Source organism: Mobula birostris, chromosome 3, assembly GCF_030028105.1.
Source record: "Mobula birostris isolate sMobBir1 chromosome 3, sMobBir1.hap1, whole genome shotgun sequence".
Classification (NCBI taxonomy): Eukaryota; Metazoa; Chordata; class Chondrichthyes; order Myliobatiformes; family Myliobatidae; genus Mobula; species Mobula birostris.
In genome coordinates, this window is record NC_092372.1 from 148,759,849 (window position 1) to 148,779,168 (window position 19,320).

The 19,320-nt window shown below is 42.5% G+C and overlaps 1 protein-coding gene across 3 annotated transcripts; it reads right to left on the reverse strand.

Moving 5' to 3' along the window:
* Nucleotides 1–3,167: 3,167 nt before the first annotated feature.
* On the reverse strand, nucleotides 3,168–16,795 carry LOC140194732 (guanine nucleotide-binding protein G(T) subunit gamma-T1-like). Of its 3 annotated transcripts, XM_072251998.1 has the most exons (4): nucleotides 16,674–16,795; nucleotides 5,003–5,151; nucleotides 4,761–4,858; nucleotides 3,168–3,795 (listed from the first exon to the last, which is right to left on the reverse strand). In XM_072251998.1, the coding sequence occupies exons 3-4, from the start codon at nucleotides 4,839–4,841 to the stop codon at nucleotides 3,670–3,672; spliced, it is 207 nt and encodes a 68-aa protein (XP_072108099.1). In that variant the 5' UTR covers nucleotides 4,842–4,858; nucleotides 5,003–5,151; nucleotides 16,674–16,795; the 3' UTR covers nucleotides 3,168–3,669. The 3 variants fall into 3 exon arrangements, with proteins under 3 accessions (XP_072108099.1, XP_072108098.1, XP_072108096.1); XM_072251997.1 differs by lacking the exon at nucleotides 5,003–5,151 and having other exon boundaries at nucleotides 16,693–16,795; XM_072251995.1 differs by lacking the exon at nucleotides 5,003–5,151.
* Between the last annotated feature and the right edge of the window lie 2,525 nt (nucleotides 16,796–19,320).

Below are 19,320 nucleotides of genomic sequence, written 5' to 3' on the forward strand. Positions count from 1 at the left end.
GGAGGGTCGATACCTCTGCTGCTGCTTGTGCGTGGGAGGGGGAGGGTTCTGTTGTTCCTATCATTCATTCTTTGGGGTTTCTTATTTATTGGATGTCTGTGAAGAGTAAGAATTGCAGGTTGCATACTGTATACATTATTTAATATTAAATTGAACTATTTGAAACTTTTAAAGAAGTGATTCCCAATGTCATCTCTAAAATGTATTGTTTTCAGGTTATACTTACTCTTCCTGGATTCGTCCATTGGAGGAAATAATTTCTCACTTTCTGTTATTAAATTATTACATTAATTTCAATGAATAACTCTTTCAAAAAATATTTTGTTTCATTCAATTATCCAGTTTCTTGGGAGACTATCTGTTTCCTCATATGTGTTGAGCATTGGGCAGCGTGCTGCCTAGCCGAGTTGGAAGGCCAGGTTATGCCAACAGGCACCGGGGAGACCAGCACTCCCCGGTTCACCAAATCCGGAGTTGGAGGGGCAGTGACCACCTCCAAGCCATGAGGATTAAAGGTCTGTGTGAATCCAGAAGTTGAAGGCCGAGGCACTCAGCGGTTGAAGGTGATGATCCTGGATATTTGAGGCCTGAATATCAAAACAGTGATTGGTGAGTCTTGGGGCCAAGGCCGGAATGTCAAATTGTGATTGCCGAATCCATGTGTTGATTTCCAGAGGTCAGTGAAGACTGGAGTACAAAGCCGAAGGTTGAAGTCCAGAGGAAGAAGAGCCGTAAGGCTGAAGACTGAAACTGGTGAGTCCAGAAATAGAGGGCAAGCCTGAGCCAGACTGGAGGTTTAAACCCAAAGTCTGCAAGTCTGGGAATCCAGGCCAGAGAGTTTGAGGGTCCAGGGCCACAGATGGGAGGCCTGGAAGTGGTCCCTGCTGAGGTTGGAGGCCTGCGTGTGGAAGGAGATGAGAGTGTCAGAAACAGCTTGTTTTCTTGTTGTCTTCTTTTACTGTTTTTGCTGCTTAAATTTTTATGTATTGTGTTGTGTGTTGAACATTGTGGATATAGAAACATAGAAACATAGAAAATAGGTGCAGGAGTAGGCCATTCGGCCCTTCGAGCCTGCACCGCCATTTATTATGATCATGGCTGATCATCCAACTCAGAACACCGCCCCAGCCTTCCCTCCATACCCCCTGACCCCCGTAGCCACAAGGGCCATATCTAACTCCCTCTTAAATATAGCCAATGAACTGGCCTCAACTGTTTCCTGTGGCAGAGAATTCCACAGATTCACCACTCTCTGTGTGAAGAAGTTTTTCCTAATCTCAGTCCTAAAAGGCTTCCCCTCTATCCTCAAACTGTGACCCCTCATTCTGGACTTCCCCAACATCGGGAACAATCTTCCTGCATCTAGCCTGTCCAATCCCTTTAGGATCTTATACATTTCAATCAGATCCCCCCTCAATCTTCTAAATTCCAACGAGTACAAGCCCAGTTCATCCATTCTTTCTTCATATGAAAGTCCTGCCATCCCAGGAATCAATCTGGTGAACCTTCTCTGTACTCCCTCTATGGCAAGGATGTCTTTCCTCAGATTAGGGGACCAAAACTGCACACAATACTCCAGGTGCGGTCTCACCAAGGCCTTGTACAACTGCAGTAGTACCTCCCTGCTCCTGTACTCAAATCCTCTCGCTATAAATGCCAGCATACCATTCGCCTTTTTCACCGCCTGCTGTACCTGCATGCCCACTTTCAATGACTGGTGTATAATGACACCCAGGTCACGTTGCACCTCCCCTTTTCCTAATCGGCCACCATTCAGATAATAATCTGTTTTCCTATTTTTGCCACCAAAGTGGATAACTTCACATTTATCCACATTAAATTGCATCTGCCATGAATTTGCCCACTCACCCAACCTATCCAAGTCACCCTGCATCCTCTTAGCATCCTCCTCACAGCTAACACTGCCACCCAGCTTCGTGTCATCCGCAAACTTGGAGATGCTGCATTTAATTCCCTCATCCAAGTCATTAATATACAATGTTAGTGCTGGAATGTGTGGTGGTACTTGCAGGCTACCTGGAGCATATCCTTAGGTGTGATGGTTGTTAACACATATGACACATTTCACTGTATGTTTCTATGTCCAGGTGATAATAAATCTGAAACGTACAGCCAGTTATATTTTGCACATAAACCGAAAAGCACTCAATTCCACCTTTACCGCAGCTCAAACAAGAGAAAACCTGCAGATTCTGGAAAGCCAAGCAACACACACAAAATGCTGGAGGAATACAGCAGGCCGGGCAGCATCTATGGATAAAGAGTACAACTGACATTTCGGGCCGAGACCCTTCGGCAGGACTTTACCGCTTCTCTCTTGGTTCATGAGACAACCTTTGCAGAAGTAACATCTTAATCTACACCCCCAAATAAATTATGTTATTGTTTAGGCTAGTACTGAAAAGGCTAAAATTCATTTCTCTTAACACTTGAAACAAACATTCTTTAGTGTGATGATTTCATGATTTATCCTGGCAGCACCCAGAGGATGAACTAAATAGTGTTCACTCTTGGCAGTGCTCTGTGATCTTGACATGTTTTTCAGATCTCATTTACTGTCCACCACATATGATTGTATTCCCCTCCAAATGCCTGATCACCTCCACCTATTTGGCATTGACACCCTTATCTTTGGTCACCTATTGTGGACTTGAACCTGGTTCATCTCATTATCATCTTGAAACTTCAAATTGTCCAAATTTCTGCAACATACAATTTTCCTCCACAATAATCATGTCCATCAATCATACTCACCCTTCCAAAATTAATTTCCTCTACTTCACTAACTTTAAAATTCTCATCCTTGTCACTTATTCTATTTTAATTCTTGATCCCTCTCAAATTGGCCTGTTGTGCAACTTCTCTCCATTTTTTTTCAGCTGCCTGGGTTCTTCCATTTGAAGTTCCTGACTCTATACTTGTCTTCTCAACACTGAGAACTTCCATCAAATATTCACTCACCTTCTCTAATTTATCCCATTCTATATGCATCTCTGGACTTTGGGGTTTCTTTTAAAGCAGTGAAAGAGGTCTGGTGTTCTTTCTTATGACTGAGTAGTGGGGAAAATAGGAACACAAAAATCCTTCAACTCACAAGCATTTATTTTTAATGTATAAATAACTATTTGTATTGTACAAATGCATTAAACTGAAGCCCAGATGTGTTAAATTCTGTATTAAAATGTTTAAAAACATCAGTGTAACTCTGTTACCTGTTTATACATGATAAAACATTTGATATTGTGCATTTTCAATAGGCTTTGAAATAGGAAAAACAGTTTCACTAATATTGTATCCTATACATATTTTAGGATATATACACATTTGTAATGCCATTTTAAAATAATATTATTACTTTGTGAAGGAACTTAAATTATGATTTCATAGGTTTAACCCTTACAGATTAGTATCGGAAGTATACGTTAACACCATTCATGATTGAATTTGCCAAATTTTCAACTTTATTTGCAACATTGCAGAAATGCCTTTTAATTTCAATAACAATAAAGACTACGTGCCAATGTAGATAATGTACCCATTCCTTTTCCCTCGTTCAGGTTTATCACCTACAGGGTTTCATCGTACTAACAATGACTAGGCTGTAGGAAAATACCCTGATGACCTGAGTATATAGGAGTCCTATTGGATTTATGAGATCACACAGCCTCCCTTCTCTTTGAAGGGGTTCTTGTCCTCTGGGATCCCCTTTACCAAAGGGTCTTCCGCAGACTGTGATTCAATGTAGTCCTTCAGTTCCTCCGCACACTTGGATACCTGAAATAGTTCAATGCCAAACCATAAGCACCAGAAGACAATTGGAATGATGGCAAGAATCTAAACATAATACATTTTACAATTTAATTTGGCAGCCATGTGGCTCAAAGAGTGCCGCTCTTGTTTGCGTATCACAAAACTCTCATTTCAAAAATGTATGTTGACACTTTATTAGACTGTGGAGATGCCAATTATTAAAGGTGTCAGAACAGAGAGTGCTGCCCTTACAGGTGTGTTCCAAAGGCTATAGATCCTCTGAAGTGGACACAAAATACCCCACATTATTATTTGGGAGATGAGAGTTAATCCTTTTAACATTTAGTCATTTATCTGATTTGATTCTCTGGTCATTTTTATACAGCTATTTGTCAGAGGTTACACTTCAAAAATTAACTGTAAAAAGCTGAAGTACATTAAAGATACTTTATCTTCTATTGCTGTCTATCATAAGTGGTCAATGCAACAGGGATCTAAATGGTAACATTTTGGACATTGCAGCTAAGAGTAGTGTAGTATAACTACAATTTGAGGTGGAAATTAATATGTACTCCAACATTTCTATTTTTAAAATATTATTTTATTTACTCCAAATTAAAAAGGACAATACACCAAGCCCAACTTTAATTAGGATCAGCTAGGTAGATCCCCGTGCTCCATGGTTACTAGTAATGGAGAAGTCCTCATTACACCAAACTATAATTGATAGTTATACATGGCTTGCTGATTCAAATTATGTTATTAAAATATATTTTTCCCTGGGACTTGCATGAAATTTAAATTGGTTTCTCACATTCTCGACCTCTAATCAAATTTCTCTAATACTGCTGGGAAGCTTGCCGTTTGGAAATGTTGAAATGAATCTTAGCGATGAGAAGACACATAATGTTTATAACTCCTCAAAATAGCATCAACAGATTCAAGATTTTGCGACGCTAATGTTCCAAAACATAAGGAGAAGTTCCTACCAGCATCCGCTCTAAAGGCAATTCTTTCTTAAGTTGCTCTATCTCCATTTTCAAACGGTCTTTATCTGTTAAGTCTTCCATTTGCCTTCTATAATTGCCTTAAAAATAAAGCAACTTTCATTCAGAATAGTATCAAAACAACCGCAATTTTCAAGTTCAGATTTCATAATTAAACAAAAAGTAAAAGCGGCGAAAGCATGCCGTAATACAAAACAGGCGGGCAATGCATTCGATGGGCTCACCAGTTTCCGGGACGCTTGAACCTTAGCAGCGGCGAAGGATGCTCTCCCGCCACAGCGGCTGCCCACCTTCTGTCCCCTTCCACCGCCACAACCAGTGATCCCGGAGTCTGCCGTCAACCCTTTTAAAGCTGTGCCCATAATATTTTAATCTATAATATGATTAAATCACCAGACTTAAAAGATTTGTGCATTAAGTGGAATGATAGAAAATCCTTCCTTTCCAAACATATTGTTTTGAAACTGCATACGCAACTTCCAAAGAAAAAAAATGTATATTTTTTAAAAACACATATCCTTCCTTTGGTTCGTCAGCTTTCCTGTAAACATACTTTTTGTTTATTTTAAAGTTACATTTATTAATAAAGTGGATCATGCTGACGTCAGTAGCCGTAAGCTGCAAAAATCGGTTATCAGAGTATTTATCGCCTCTTAAACATCTGTTGAACTGGCCAGCTGATTCATGCAGTCCGAGTCACTTATAATAAGCACGCATTTTAGATATCGCATTGTACGCAACACTAAAATTGAATTAACAATTATTCTCTTCCGAACATAGACACAAATTTAAATATTTTCCTTTGTTTATTTGAAACATGCTGATCTCTTCAAATGTACTACAGAAATATGCCAAAGTCTACTGATTCAGAGTTGAAGAGGGCAGTCTTACTCAACGATAACATCTATTGATCCTTAGCCATGTGTTAAACTGTATGATCTTCCAACTTCTGACCTCACTAGCATGTGGCATAGATAGCAATCCTGTGACCACAACCTTGGACAACATCCTCTCACTTAGCACCACCTAGCTACCTGAACTCTTTTTGTCAGAACATTGTTACCCCTTCTACCCCTGTCAGTGGTACCAACGTGGACCATGACCTCTAACTGCTCACCCCTCCACCTCAGAATGTTGTGCACTCGATCAGAGATGCCCTTGATGCTGGCAACCAGGAGGCAACATACCATCCAGGAATATCATTCTTATCCACAGCAGCTCCTTTCTGTTTCCCCTAGTCAAAGAACCCCCTATTACTACAGCTCGCCTCTTCACCACCCCCCTTCCCTTCTGAGCCACAGAGCTAGACTCAGAGCCAGAGACCTGGACACAGTGGCATTCCTCTGCTAGGTCATCCCCCCAACAGTATCCTGAGGAGATTTGTTGAAATGGAAGAGTTAGGTAATACAGGCAGTAGGCAATTCTATCCCCCAAAAGACAGCGTAAGTCATAGTTCCTGGGTGTTCAGTGTCATTAAGGAGTAGCTGTAATACAGAACAAGACCATTCAGCACATTTGTTTGGATTCTCTATTAGTGGAACTCACTAATTCCACCCAATCGCTCCTCCTATCTAGGTATGAAAATTTTATTCCCTTTTGAGGGCCAATGTGGAACCTGCCTCCATCCTATCTGCAGGAGGTACGTCCAGAGTCCAACCACATGCTGCTTAAGAAAATTTTCACTTGCATTAATCTTAACTTTATTTTATATTTGTGATCTCCAGTCCTGGACTCCTCCACAACTGAATGTACAGTTCTGTGCAACAGTCTTAGGCACCCTAGATTTTTTATATGATTTCAGATGGTCTGGTCTCCACAGACCACTGATCTCAACATTGTCGAGGCTGTCTGGGATTACCTGGAGAGACAGAAGCAAGCCAGTTAGCCAATGTCTGCAGAACTGTGGCAAGTTCTCCAAGGTGATTGGAACAACCTACCAGCCAATTTTCTCATAAAACTGCATATAAACTTTTCATTATTTTGAAAGCATCTTATCTTTACAGAACTTTTTTTTACAGGTGCCTAAGACTTTTGCACCGTGCTGTAGCCCTAGACTGTCCACTCTGACAATACAGCTCACCATTTTATATACATCTATCGACATTCTCTTCATACTGCTGCAAAGAAAACTGTCTGAACCTCTCGTACATTCTTCAAGCTTTCGTCCTTCATCCCAGGAATCATGCTTTTAAATCTTCCATGATCCCCCTAAGGCTTCCACATCCTTTTGTTAATGAGACAAACAGAATTCAACACAATGCTTTTGTTAAACATAGAAACATAGAAACACAGAAAATAGGTGCAGGAGTAGGCCATTCGGCCCTTTGAGCCTGCACCGCCATTCAGTATGATCACGGCTGATCATCCAACTCAGAACCCTGTACCAGCCTTCCCTCCATCCCCCCGATCCCTTTAGCCACAAGGGCCATATCTAACTCCCTCTTAAATATAGCCAATGAACTGGCCTCAACTGTTTCCTGTGGCAGAGAATTCCACAGATTCACCACTCTCTGTGTGAAGAAGTTTTTCCTAATCTCAGTACTAACTGTGACCCCTCGTTCTGGACTTCCCCAACATCGGGAACAATCTTCCTGCATCTAGCCTGTCCAATCCCTTTAGGATTTTATACGTTTCAATCAGATCCCCCCTCAATCTTCTAAATTCCAACGAGTATAGCCTAGTTCATCCAATCTTTCATCACATGAAAGTCCTGCCATCCCAGGAATCAATCTGGTGAACCTTCTTTGTACTCCCTCTATGGCAAAGATGTCTTTCCTCAGATTAGGGGACCAAAACTGCACACAATACTCCAGGAGTGGTCTCACCAAGGCCTTGTACAACTGCAGTAGTACCTCCCTGATCGTGTACTCGAATCCTCTTGCTATGAATGCCAGCATACCATTCACCTTTTTCACCGCCTGCTGTACCTGCATGCCCACTTTCAATGACTGGTGTACAATGACACCCAGGTCTCGTTGCACCTCCCCTTTTCCTAATCGGCCACCATTCAGATAATAATCTGTTTTCCTGTATCCATATTAAATTGCATCTGCCATGAATTTGCCCACTCACCTAACCTATCCAAGTCACCCTGCATCCTCTTAGCATCCTCCTCACAGCTAACACTGCCGCCCAACTTCGTGTCATCCGCAAACTTGGAGATGCTGCATTTAATTCCCTCATCTAAGTCATTAATCTATATTGTGAACAACTGGGGTCCCAGCACTGAGCCTTGCGGTACCCCACTAGTCACTGCCTGCCATTCTGAAAAGGTCCCATTTATCCCCACTCTTTGCTTCCTGTCTGCCAACCAATTCTCTATCCACATCAATACCTTACCCCCAATACCGTGTGCTTTAAGTTTGCACACTAATCTCCTGTGTGGGACCTTGTCAAAAGCCTTTTGAAAATCCAAATATACCACATCCACTGGTTCTCCTCTATCCACTCTACTAGTTACATCCTCAAAAAATTCTATGAGGTTCGTCAGACATGATTTTCCTTTCACAAATCCATGCTGGCTTTGTCCGATGATTTCACCGCTTTCCAAATGTGCTGTTATCACATCTTTGGTAACTGACTCTAGCATTTTCCCCACCACCGATGTTAGGCTAACCGATCTATAATTCCCCGGTTTCTCGCTCCCTCCTTTTTTAAAAAGTGGGGTTACATTAGCCACCCTCCAATCCTCAGGAACTAGTCCAGAATCTAAAGAGTTTTGAAAAATTATCACTAATACATCCACTATTTCTTGGGCTACTTCCTTAAGCACTCTGGGATGCAGACCGTCTGGCCCTGGGGATTTATCTGCCTTTAATCCCTTCAATTTACCTAACACCACTTCCCTACTAACATGTATTTACCTCAGTTCTTCCATCTCACTGGACCCTTTGTCCCTTACTATTTCTGGAAGATTATTTATGTCCTCCTTAGTGAAGACAGAACCCAAGTCGTTATTCAATTGGTCTGCCATGTCCTTGCTCCCCATAATCAATTCACTTGTTTATGTCTGTAGGGGACCTACATTTGTCTTAACCAACCTTCTTCTTTTCACGTATCTATAAAAGCTTTTACAGTCAGTTTTTATGTTCCCTGCCAGTTTTTTCTTATAATCTTTTTTCCCCTTCCTAATTAAGCATTTTGTCCTCCTATGCTGGACTCTGAATTTCTCCCAGTCCTCAGGTGAGCCAATTTTTCTGGCTAATTTGTATGCTTCTTCTTTGGAATTGATACTATCCCTAATTTCCCTTGTCAGCCACGGGTGCACTACCTTCCTTGATTTATTCTTTTGCCAAACTGGGATGAACAATTGTTGTAGTTCATCCATGCAACCTTTAAATGCTTGCCATTGCATATCCCCCGTCAATCCTTTAAGTGTCATTTGCCAGTCTATCTTAGCTAATTCACGTCTCATACCTTCAAAGTTACCCCCTCTTTGTTCAGAACCTTTGTTTCTGAATTAACTATGTCACTCTCCATCTTAATGAAGAATTCCACCATTTTATGGTCACTCTTACCCAAGGGGCCTCTCACGACAAGATTGCTAATTAACCCTTCCTCATTGCTCAATACCCAGTCTAGAATAGCCTGCCCTCTAGTTGGTTCCTTGACATGTTGGTTCAGAAAACCATCCCGCATACACTCCAAGAAATCCTCTTCCTCAGCTCCCTTACCAATTTGGTTCACCCAATCTATATGTAGATTGAAGTCACCCATTATAACTGCTGTTCCTTTATTGCACGCATTTCTAATTTCCTGTTTAATACCATCCCCGACCTCACTACTACTGTTAGGTGGCCTGTACACAACTCCCACTAGTGTTTTCTGCCCCTTAGTGTTATGCAGCTCTACTCATATCGATTCCACACTCCCGGCTAATGTTCTTCCTTTCTATTGCGTTAATCTCCTCCCTAACCAGCAATGCTACCTCACCTCCTTTTCTTTCATGTCCATCCCTCCTGAATATTGAATATCCCTGAATGTTGAGCTCCCATCCTTGGTCACCCTGGAGCCATGTCTCTGTGATCCCAACTATATCATAATCATTAATAACAATCTGCACTTTCAATTCATCCACCTTATTACGAATGCTCCTTGCATTGACACACAAAGCCTTCAGGCTCGCTTTTACAACACTCTTAGCCCTTATACAATTGTGTTGAAAAGTGGCCCTTTTTTATTTTTGCCCTGGATTTGCCGGCCTGCCACTTTTACTTTTCACCTTACTACTTTTTGCTTCTACCCTCATTTTACACCCCCCTGTCTCTCTGCACTGGTTCCCATCCCCCTGTTGTGAACTAACCTCCTCTCTCCTAGACTCTTTAATTTGATTCCCACCCCCCAACCATTCTAGTTTAATGTCATCTCAGTAGCCCTCGCTAATCTCCCTGCCAGGATATTGGTTCCCCTAGGATTCAAGTGTAACCCGTCCTTTTTGTACAGGTCACGCCTGCGCCAAAAGAGGTCCCAATAATCCAAAAACTTGAATCCCTGCCCCCTGCTCCAATCCCTCAGCCATGCATTTATCCTCCACCTCATCGCATTCCTACTCTCACTGTCGCGTGGCACAGGCAGTAATGCCGAGATTACTACCTTTGCAGTCCTTTTTCTCAACTCCCTTCCTAACTCCCTATATTCTCCTTTCAGGACCTCTTCCCTTTTCCTACCTATGTCATTGGTACCTATATGTACCACGACCTCTGGCTCCTCCCCCTCCCACTTAAAGGATGTCTTGGACACGATCAGAAATATCCCGGACCCTGGCACCAGGGAGGCAAACTACCATCTGGGTCTCTGGACTGCGTCCACAGAATCGCCTGTCTGACTCCCTTACTATCGAGTCCCCTATTACTACTGCCCTCCTCTTCCTTTCCCTACCCTTCTGAGCTACAGGGCTGTACTCTGTGCCGGAGGCACGGCCACTGTCGCTTCCCTCAGGTAAGCTGTCCCCCCCCAACAGTACTCAAACAGGAGTACCTATTGTGAAGGGGCACAGCCACCAGGGTACTCTCTATTACCTGACACTTCCCCTTCCCCCTCCTAACCGTGACCCACTTGTCTGCCTCCCGTGGCCCCGGTGTGACCACCTGCCTGTAACTCCTCTCTATCAACTCCTCACTCTCCCTGACCAGACGAAGGTCATCGAGCTGCAGCTCCAGTTCCCTAATGTGGTCCCTTAGGAGCTGCATCTCAGTGCACCTGGTGCAGATGTGGACATCCGGGAGGCTTGGAGACTCCAGGGCCTCCCACATCCGGCACCGAGAACAACAAACTGCCCTCACACTCATACTGTCCCTCTCCTCAGGTAACAACAAAAAATGAATACCAAACCTTCCTCGCCTCACCCATTTCTGCCTAAGCCCGTTGAGCCGAAGCCCTGAAGCCTTCACTCTGCTCCCAGCTCACTCCGCCGCCCGCAAACTACACTGCCCGCTGTATGAGGCTCTGTTCCTTTTAAATCTACTGCGCTTCACTGCCCAACATCACATGCCTGCGCAGTCCTGCCTCTCTGAACACTGATGGAAAAAAACCCGAAAAATTCAAAAATGGCTTCCTCCGCACTCCCGCTCCAATTCTCAGACTTCCTTCTTCGAAATAAACCCGAAGCAGGATTTCTGTCCTTTTAAATCTTCTGCGCTTCACTGCCTGACGTCACACGCCTGCGCAGTCCCGCCTCTCTGAACGCTGATGGAAAAAAAAATGAAAAATTCAAAAATGGCTTCCTCTGTACTCCCGCTCCGATTCTCAGACTTCCTTCTTTGAAAAGCCAGACCAGCGTTTCATAGAAGTTCAGCACAATTTTCTTGCTTTTACTTTCTGCCTCCATTGATAATGACGAAAGGGCTGTTTGCCTTACAACCACATTCTGAGCCTGCCTCATAACTTTAAAAGTGTTGGGGTGGGACAGTAGCATAATGATAAACACAATGCTTTACATTACAGATGATCAGGTTCAATTCCACCGCTGCCTGTAAGGTGGTTGTACATTCTTCCCGTGACCACATGGGTTTCCTCTGCACGCTCCAGTCCGAAGACCCACTGGTTGGTAGTCTAACTGGTCATTGTAAATCGTCCCGTGATTAGGCTAGCATTAAATTGGGAGGTGCTGGGCGGCGTGGCTTGATGGGCCGGAATGGCCTACTCCACAATGTATTGCAACAAGATAAATAAAAAATAATCCATTTGCTCAGGTCTTGCACCACCTTACAGGTGGATCATTTGTTGTCTCTTCTCATTCGTCCTACCTCACACTTCACTGCATTGCACTTCATCAGCACACATTTAACCACTTAACTAGCCAGTCTATATCCCACTTGCTGTTTATGTTTATGTCATCCACAAATCTTTGTAATAATGTAGATTAAAAAAACTGTCCAAACACTGATCTCTGGAGTACTCTTTCCTAAATGGATGAGCTGCATACATTTTGTGCCAAATCTCCCACCTTCTAAGTTGCCAGAGCCTTTACACTCAGGATAAAGGTTGGTAACTATGACAGAATGCTCTCTCACTTGTCCCTGAAAACCAGTCAGGATAAGGACATTGGAAGCACTACCCCAAACTTACACTCTCTCCATCACTGGCAGACCGTGGAAACAGTGTGTGCCATTGACAAAATGGACTCCAGAAATTTGCAAGAGTTTCTTCAATAGTGTCTTACAAATGTTCATTAGATTATCAGAAATAAACGCTACCTAACTTCACTCCATTTAGATAAAATTTATCTAAATTTTATTTTTATATATTTGAAAAAAATGTGATGCAGAAACTTAATTCTCTTCATCTTGTTCTCTACAGCTTTGAAGTGCCTTTGAACCATGTAGTGGTATCAAATTTAGAGTTTCTCTTGTGAAATAACCCATTTCTTTAATCTATCAAATTTTTCTTGCTTCGAAACAGATGCATTTTAATTCTGATTATAAATTCTGCTTGCTGGAGCAGGCTTGTTGAGCTGAATGACCTCATTCAGCACCTATGCCTTATATCTTATGGCTTAGACCAAAGGATAGTAAGATACAGAAGCAGAATAAGGCCATTTGGCCCATCGAGTCTGATCTGCCATTTCACCATGGCTAATCCAGTTTTCCTCTCAACACCAATCTCCTGCTTTCTCCCCATATCCCTTCATGCCCTGACCAATCAAGAATCTATTATTCTCTGCCTTAAGTATACATAAAGACTCGGCCTCCACAGCTGCCTGTGGCAAAGAACTCCACAGATTCACCACTCTCATCTCCTTGCTAAAAAGACGCCTCTCTATACTGAGACTGTCTTTTAGTTTTAGATTCTCCCACCATAGGAAACATCCTATCCGCATCCACTCTATCAATGCCCTTAACCATTCTATAGGTTTCAATGAGTTCACCCCTCATTCTTCTGAATTATAGTGAATACAGGGCCTGAGTCATCAGATGCTCTTCATGACAAGTCATTTAATCCTGGAGTCATTTTCATGAACCTCCTTTGAACACTCTCCAGTTTCAGCACATCCTTTCTAAGATAAGGGGCCCAAACCTGCTCACAGTACTCCAAGTGAGGACTCACCAGTGCTTATAAATTTTCAACATTACATCTTTGCTTTTATATTCTAGTCCTCTTGAAATGAATGCTAACATTACATTTGCCTTCCACACCACAGACTCAACCTGCAAATTAATGTTTAGAGAATCCTGCACAAGGACTCCCAAGTTCCTTTGTGCCTTAGTTTTTTTGTATTCTTGCTCCATTTAGAGAAAAGTCCTTTCATTTCTTCTACCAAAGTGCATGACCATACACTTCCCGATACTGTATTCCACCTGCCATTTCTTTGCTCATTCTCCCAATTGGTCTACATCCTTCTGTAGCCTCTCTACTTCCTCAAATCTACCAGCCTCTCCTCTCCACCTGTCTTCATATTGTATGGAAACATTGCAACAAAGCCATCAATTCCATCATCCAAATCATTGACATATAACGATAAAAGAATAGGTTCCAACACAGACCCCTGTGGAACACCTCTAGTCACCGGCAACCAATCAGAAAAGGCTCCCTTTCAGAATCAGAATCGGAATCAGATTTATTATCACCGGCATGTGTTGTGAAATTTGTTAACTTAGCAATAGCAGTTCAATGCAATATATTATATAGAAGAAGAAAAAAATAAATAAACAAATCAATTACAGTTAACATATATTGAATGGATTAAAAATCGTGCGAACAGCAGAAATAATAAATTTAAAAAGTGAGGTAGTGTTCACGAGTTCAATGTCCCTTTAGGAATCAGATGGCAGAGGGGAAGAAGCTGTTCCTGAGTTGCTGAGTGTGTGCCTTCAGCCTTCTGTACCTCCTACCTGATAGTAACAGTGAGAAAAGGGCATGCCCTGGGTGCTGGAGGACCTTAATAATGGATGCTGCCTTTCCGAAACACCGCTCCTTGAAGATGTCCTGGGTACTTTGTAGGCTAGTACCCAAGACATATTCCCACTCTTTACTTCCTGCTAATCAGTCACTGCTTTATCCATGCTAGAATCTATACCAGGGGCTCATTTTTAAGCAGCCTCATGTGTAGTAACTTGTCAAAGGCCTGAAAATCCAAGTACACGTCTGCTCTCACCCCATCCTCTCACCACCCCACTAGGAATAGGGTTCCCCTTGTCCTCACCTACCACCCCACCAGCCTCTGGGTCCAACATATAATTCTCCGAAACTTCTGCCACCTCCAACGGGATTCCACCACCAAGCACATCTTTCCCTCCCCCACTGTTTCTGCGTTCCCCAGGGATCGCTCCCTATGCGACTCCCTTGTCCATTCGTCCCCCCCATTCCTTCCCATCTCCCTCCCGGCACTTATCCGTGTAAGCGGAACAAGTGCTACACATGCCCTTATACTTCCTCCCTCACCACCATTCAGGGCCCCAGACAGTCCTTCCAGGTGAGGCGACTCTTCACCTGTGAGTTGGCTGGGGTGATATAGTGTGCCCAGTGCTCCCGGTGCGGCCTTCTATATATTGGCGAGACCCGACGCAGGCTGGGAGACAGTTTCGCTGAACACCTATGCTCTGTCCGCCAGAAAAAGCAGTATCTTCCAGTGGCCACACATTTTAATTCCACGTCCCATTCCCATCCTGACATGTCTATCCACGGCCTCCTCTACTGTAAAGATGAGCCACACTCAGGTTGGAGGAACAACACCTTATATTCCGTCTGGGTAGCCTCCAACCTGATGGCATGAACATTGACTTCTCTAACTTCCATTAATGCCCCTCCTCCCCTTCTTACCCCATCCCTTATTTATTTATTTACTTTTTTTTATTTTTTCCCTTTTTTTCTCTCTCTCTTTTCTCTCCCTCTGTCCCTCTCACTATAACTCCTTGCCTGATCTCCATCCTCTGGGCTCCCCTCCCCCTTTCTTTCTCCCTAGGCCTCCCAACCCCTGATCCTCTCCCTTCTCCAGCCCTGTATCCCTTTTGCCAATCAACCTTCCAGCTCTTAGCTGCATCCCTCCCCCTCCTGACTTCTCCTATCATTTTGTATCTCCCCCTCCCCCTCCCACTTTCAAATCTCTTACTATCTCTTCTTTCAATTAGTCCTGGTGAAGGGTCTCGGCCCGAAACGTTGACTGTACCTCTTCCTATAGATGCTGTCTGGCCTGCTGCATTCCACCAGCATTTTGTGTGTGTTGCTTGGATTTCTATCATCTGCAGATTTCCTCGTGTTTGCGTTTTTAAACACTACATCAATCGATTCTCCTTTGTCTATCTTGCTTCTTCTTCAACAAATTCCAACCGATTTGTCAGGCAAGATTTCCCCTTGAAGAAACTATGCTGACAACAGCCTATTTATCATGAGCCTCCAAGTACTCTGATTATCCTTAATAATTGACTCTAACATCTTCATGAGGTTAGGCTAACTGGCCTATAGTTTCCTTTCTTCTGCCTCTCTCCCTTTTTGAAGAGTGGAGTGTCATTTGCAATTTTCCAGTCTTCTTGAACCATTTCAGAATCTACTGGAATCTCCTCTACTGTAAAAATGAAGCCACACTCAGGTTGGAGGAACAACACTTATATTCCGTCTGGGTAGCCTCCAACCTGATGGCATGAACATTGGCTTCTCTAACTTCCACTAATGCCCCACCTCCCCCTCGTACCCCATCCGTTATTTATTTATATACACACATTCTTTCTCTCTCTCCTTTCTCTCCGTCTGACTATCCCCCTTGTCCATCCTCTGGGCTACCCCCTCCCCCTTTTCTTTCTCCCTGGGCCTCCTGTCCTATGATCCTCTCATATCCCTTTTGCCAATCAATTGTCCAGCTCTTGGCTCCATCCCTCCCCCTCCTGTCTTCTCCTATCATTTCAGATGTCCCCCTCTCCCTCTCAAATCTCTTACTAGCTCTTCCTTCGGTTAGTCCTGACAAAGAGTCTCAGCCCGAAACGTCGACTGTACCTCTTCCTAGAGATGCTGCCTGGCCTGCTGTGTTCACCAGCAACTTTGATGTGTGTTGCTTGAATTTCCAGCATCTGCAGAATTCCTCGTGTTTGCATTCTAGAATATAGTGATTCTTGAAAGATTATTACTAATGCCTCCAAGATCTCTTCAGCCACCTCTTTCAGAACCCTAGGATGCACAGCATCTACTTTCAGACCTTTCAGTTTCCCAAGAACCTTCTCTCTAATTATGGTAACTTCACACACTTCATGACCCTTGAAACCTGGAATTTCCACCATACTTCTAGAGTCTTCCACAGTGAAGACTGTTGTAAAGTACTTGTTCAGTTCATCTGCTATTATGTTGCTCCCCTTTACTACCTCTCCACCATTGTTTTCCAGCAGGCCAACATCCACTTTTGCCTCTCTTTTACATTTGTGTGTCTGACAAAACTCCTTGTATACTTTTTAATATTATTGACTAGCTTACTTTTGTATTCCATCTTTACCTTCTTAAGGACTTTTTTTAGTTGTCTTCTGTTGGTTTTAAAACGCTTCCGGATCCTCTAACTTCCTACTAATCTTTGCTGTATTATATGTCCTCTGCTTGGCTTTTACTTTGGTTTTGACATCTCTGGTTAGTCATGATTGTGTCATATTTCCTTTAGTATACTTCTTCCTCTTTGGCTTCTGGGTATAGGAAAGATATGTTCTTTCACAGACATAACGCATCAAAAACAGCTCTTTTAGGTCTATTATTTAATTGCAGTGGCACTGAGATGTTCAACGTGTTGTACAAGAGGTGGGGCTGAAAATGCAGCCATAGTCAAAAAGTTAAAATAACTCACACAAAATGCTAGAGGAACGCAGCAGGTCAGGCAACATCTATGAAAATGTGTAAACAGGCGACGTTTCGGGCCGAGACCCTTCTTCACGACTGAGTGGAGAGAGGAACTATCTGGGCCAAAAGAACCTGCTTCTCTGTTATATGACTTTATCTCAGATAAAATAAGCTATAATCGAGAAATAAATGATTTGCCAATCAGCCTTTATAAAATTCGAAACCGCAGCCGTCGGCCCCGAAGATGCTCATCGGGAATGAGTTTGGCGCCACTGATTTTCCAGTTGGGTCCACATGGCAGACTGAGCGCAGAACTCGTAAACCGCGCTGTATAAATGTGGCGTCTTGGGGTCAGTCAGTGAGTACGCGAAGTCAGAACAGACTGTAATCCCGGTCACAGAGCAAGCAAGGCAACTCACAACGGCTGAACAACCATGAAGTGGGGAATCGTTGTCTTAATCAGCTGCATTTTGTTGCTCTCTCCACCGTGTTACGCAAAACCCCCAGGTAACCCATTTAGAAACATGGTTAGGCGTGGTGGGAAAATTGCAGTAACGATTAGAATTCATTTTTTTAAAAAAAAGTTCTTGTTTGTGTAAATTTAAAAAAAACACGAATCTGTAGAAATGACAAAACCGTGTTTCCTGTTTAGTGTTAATTTAAAAAAAACACGAGTCTGTGGAAATGACAAGACTTGCCATGTTCAGTACCACCATCGTTCCATAAGTTACATCGAAAATGTTTCCGTATGTTTAGAAGAAAATTTAAAGGACAGAAGCATCACAACCTCATTCACTGCAGAGAGGGGGGAAAAAAATCAATCTAATCACTCAAAGTTGAAAAGCATCAGAAAGGAAATGTGGCTATTTTCTTACTTGGAGATGGTTTACCAGGTAATCGTGCAAGTTTAAAGAAGTTAAATGCAACACCTTGTAGCTCTCTAGGCAGGGTGGGAAACTATTGAGTTACGGGATGTTTTAATGTAATTTACGTAACACCCCCGCCCCGCCCCCGCAACGGGAATTGCTATACATTCAGTGCCCACTTTATTAGATACACCTGCTCATTTTTGGAAATATCTAATCAGCCAATCATGTGGCAGTAACACTAATAGCAACTTTATTAACTGAGCTCTCTTCCTATTGGCGATGTGCTTTACCAAGGGATAAATTAAACATTAAAATACAGGCTAAAAATTAAAATAAACATAAAACACAACAAGGTATTACTTAAAAGCAAGGTTAATTATGTAGCTTTTGAGTTGGTGTTTAAAAGTGTCAACTGAAACTTAGCTTACTAGCTCTTCTTTCAGTTGGTCCTGATGAAGGGTCTCGGCCCGAAACATCGACTGTACCTCTTCCTAGAGATGCTGCCTGGCCTGCTGCATTCACTAGCAACTTTGATGTGTGTTGCATTTAGCTTTAGGTATTAATTCCACAATTTAGGGGCATAGTTGAAAAAAGCAGACGTGTCAATTATTTTTTGAAGGGGATTGTTTAAATTTAAGAACCTGGCAGTAGAAGATCTGAGAGTTTGAACAGAATTGTAAAACAAAATACTGTTGTGTTGTACAACACAATGTTGTACAATGTCCCAGACCGTTAAGAGCTTTTAAAAACCAGTAAGAGAACTTTTAAAATCAATTCAAAAAGATACAAGGAGTAGCTTGTATGGAAGTGATATGTTCCCTTGTCATGATTTTTGGCTAAAAATCTAGCAGTGGTGTTCTGAATGAGTTCCAGTTTGTAAATAGATTGTTTTAGAAGGGCAGTAAAAAGTGCATTGCAGTAATATAGTGTGTTAATATAAAGACGAAGTAGTTTTCTAGTGTCATGATGTGAAACAAATATTTTTTGCATTATTTCTTGTACAGAAATGGTGCTCTGGTCAGTTTCTTAATGTGCAGTTGAAAATTCAAATCTGAATCATGGATAGTTACTTCTGATTTTACAAGGGAAGCCAAATTCCCAAGTTTATCACAAAGTTTCTCTTTTGGCGTTGGAACCAACCCTAAGTATTTCAGTTGTAACTTCTTCATTTGAATATAATAAAAGATTGCTCATAAAATGCATAATAGCAAACAACTATGATTGAAGCTTTCAGTTGTTATTTAGACCAACCATCAGAATGAGGAAGAAATGTGATCTTGGTAATTTTGACCATGGAATGATTATTTGTGCCAAACAGGGCGGTTTGAGTGTCTCAGTGACTGCTGATCTCCTGGGATTTTCATGCAGAACAGGTTCTAGAGTTTACAGAGGATTGTGTGGGGAAAACAAAACTCATTGTGAGCGGC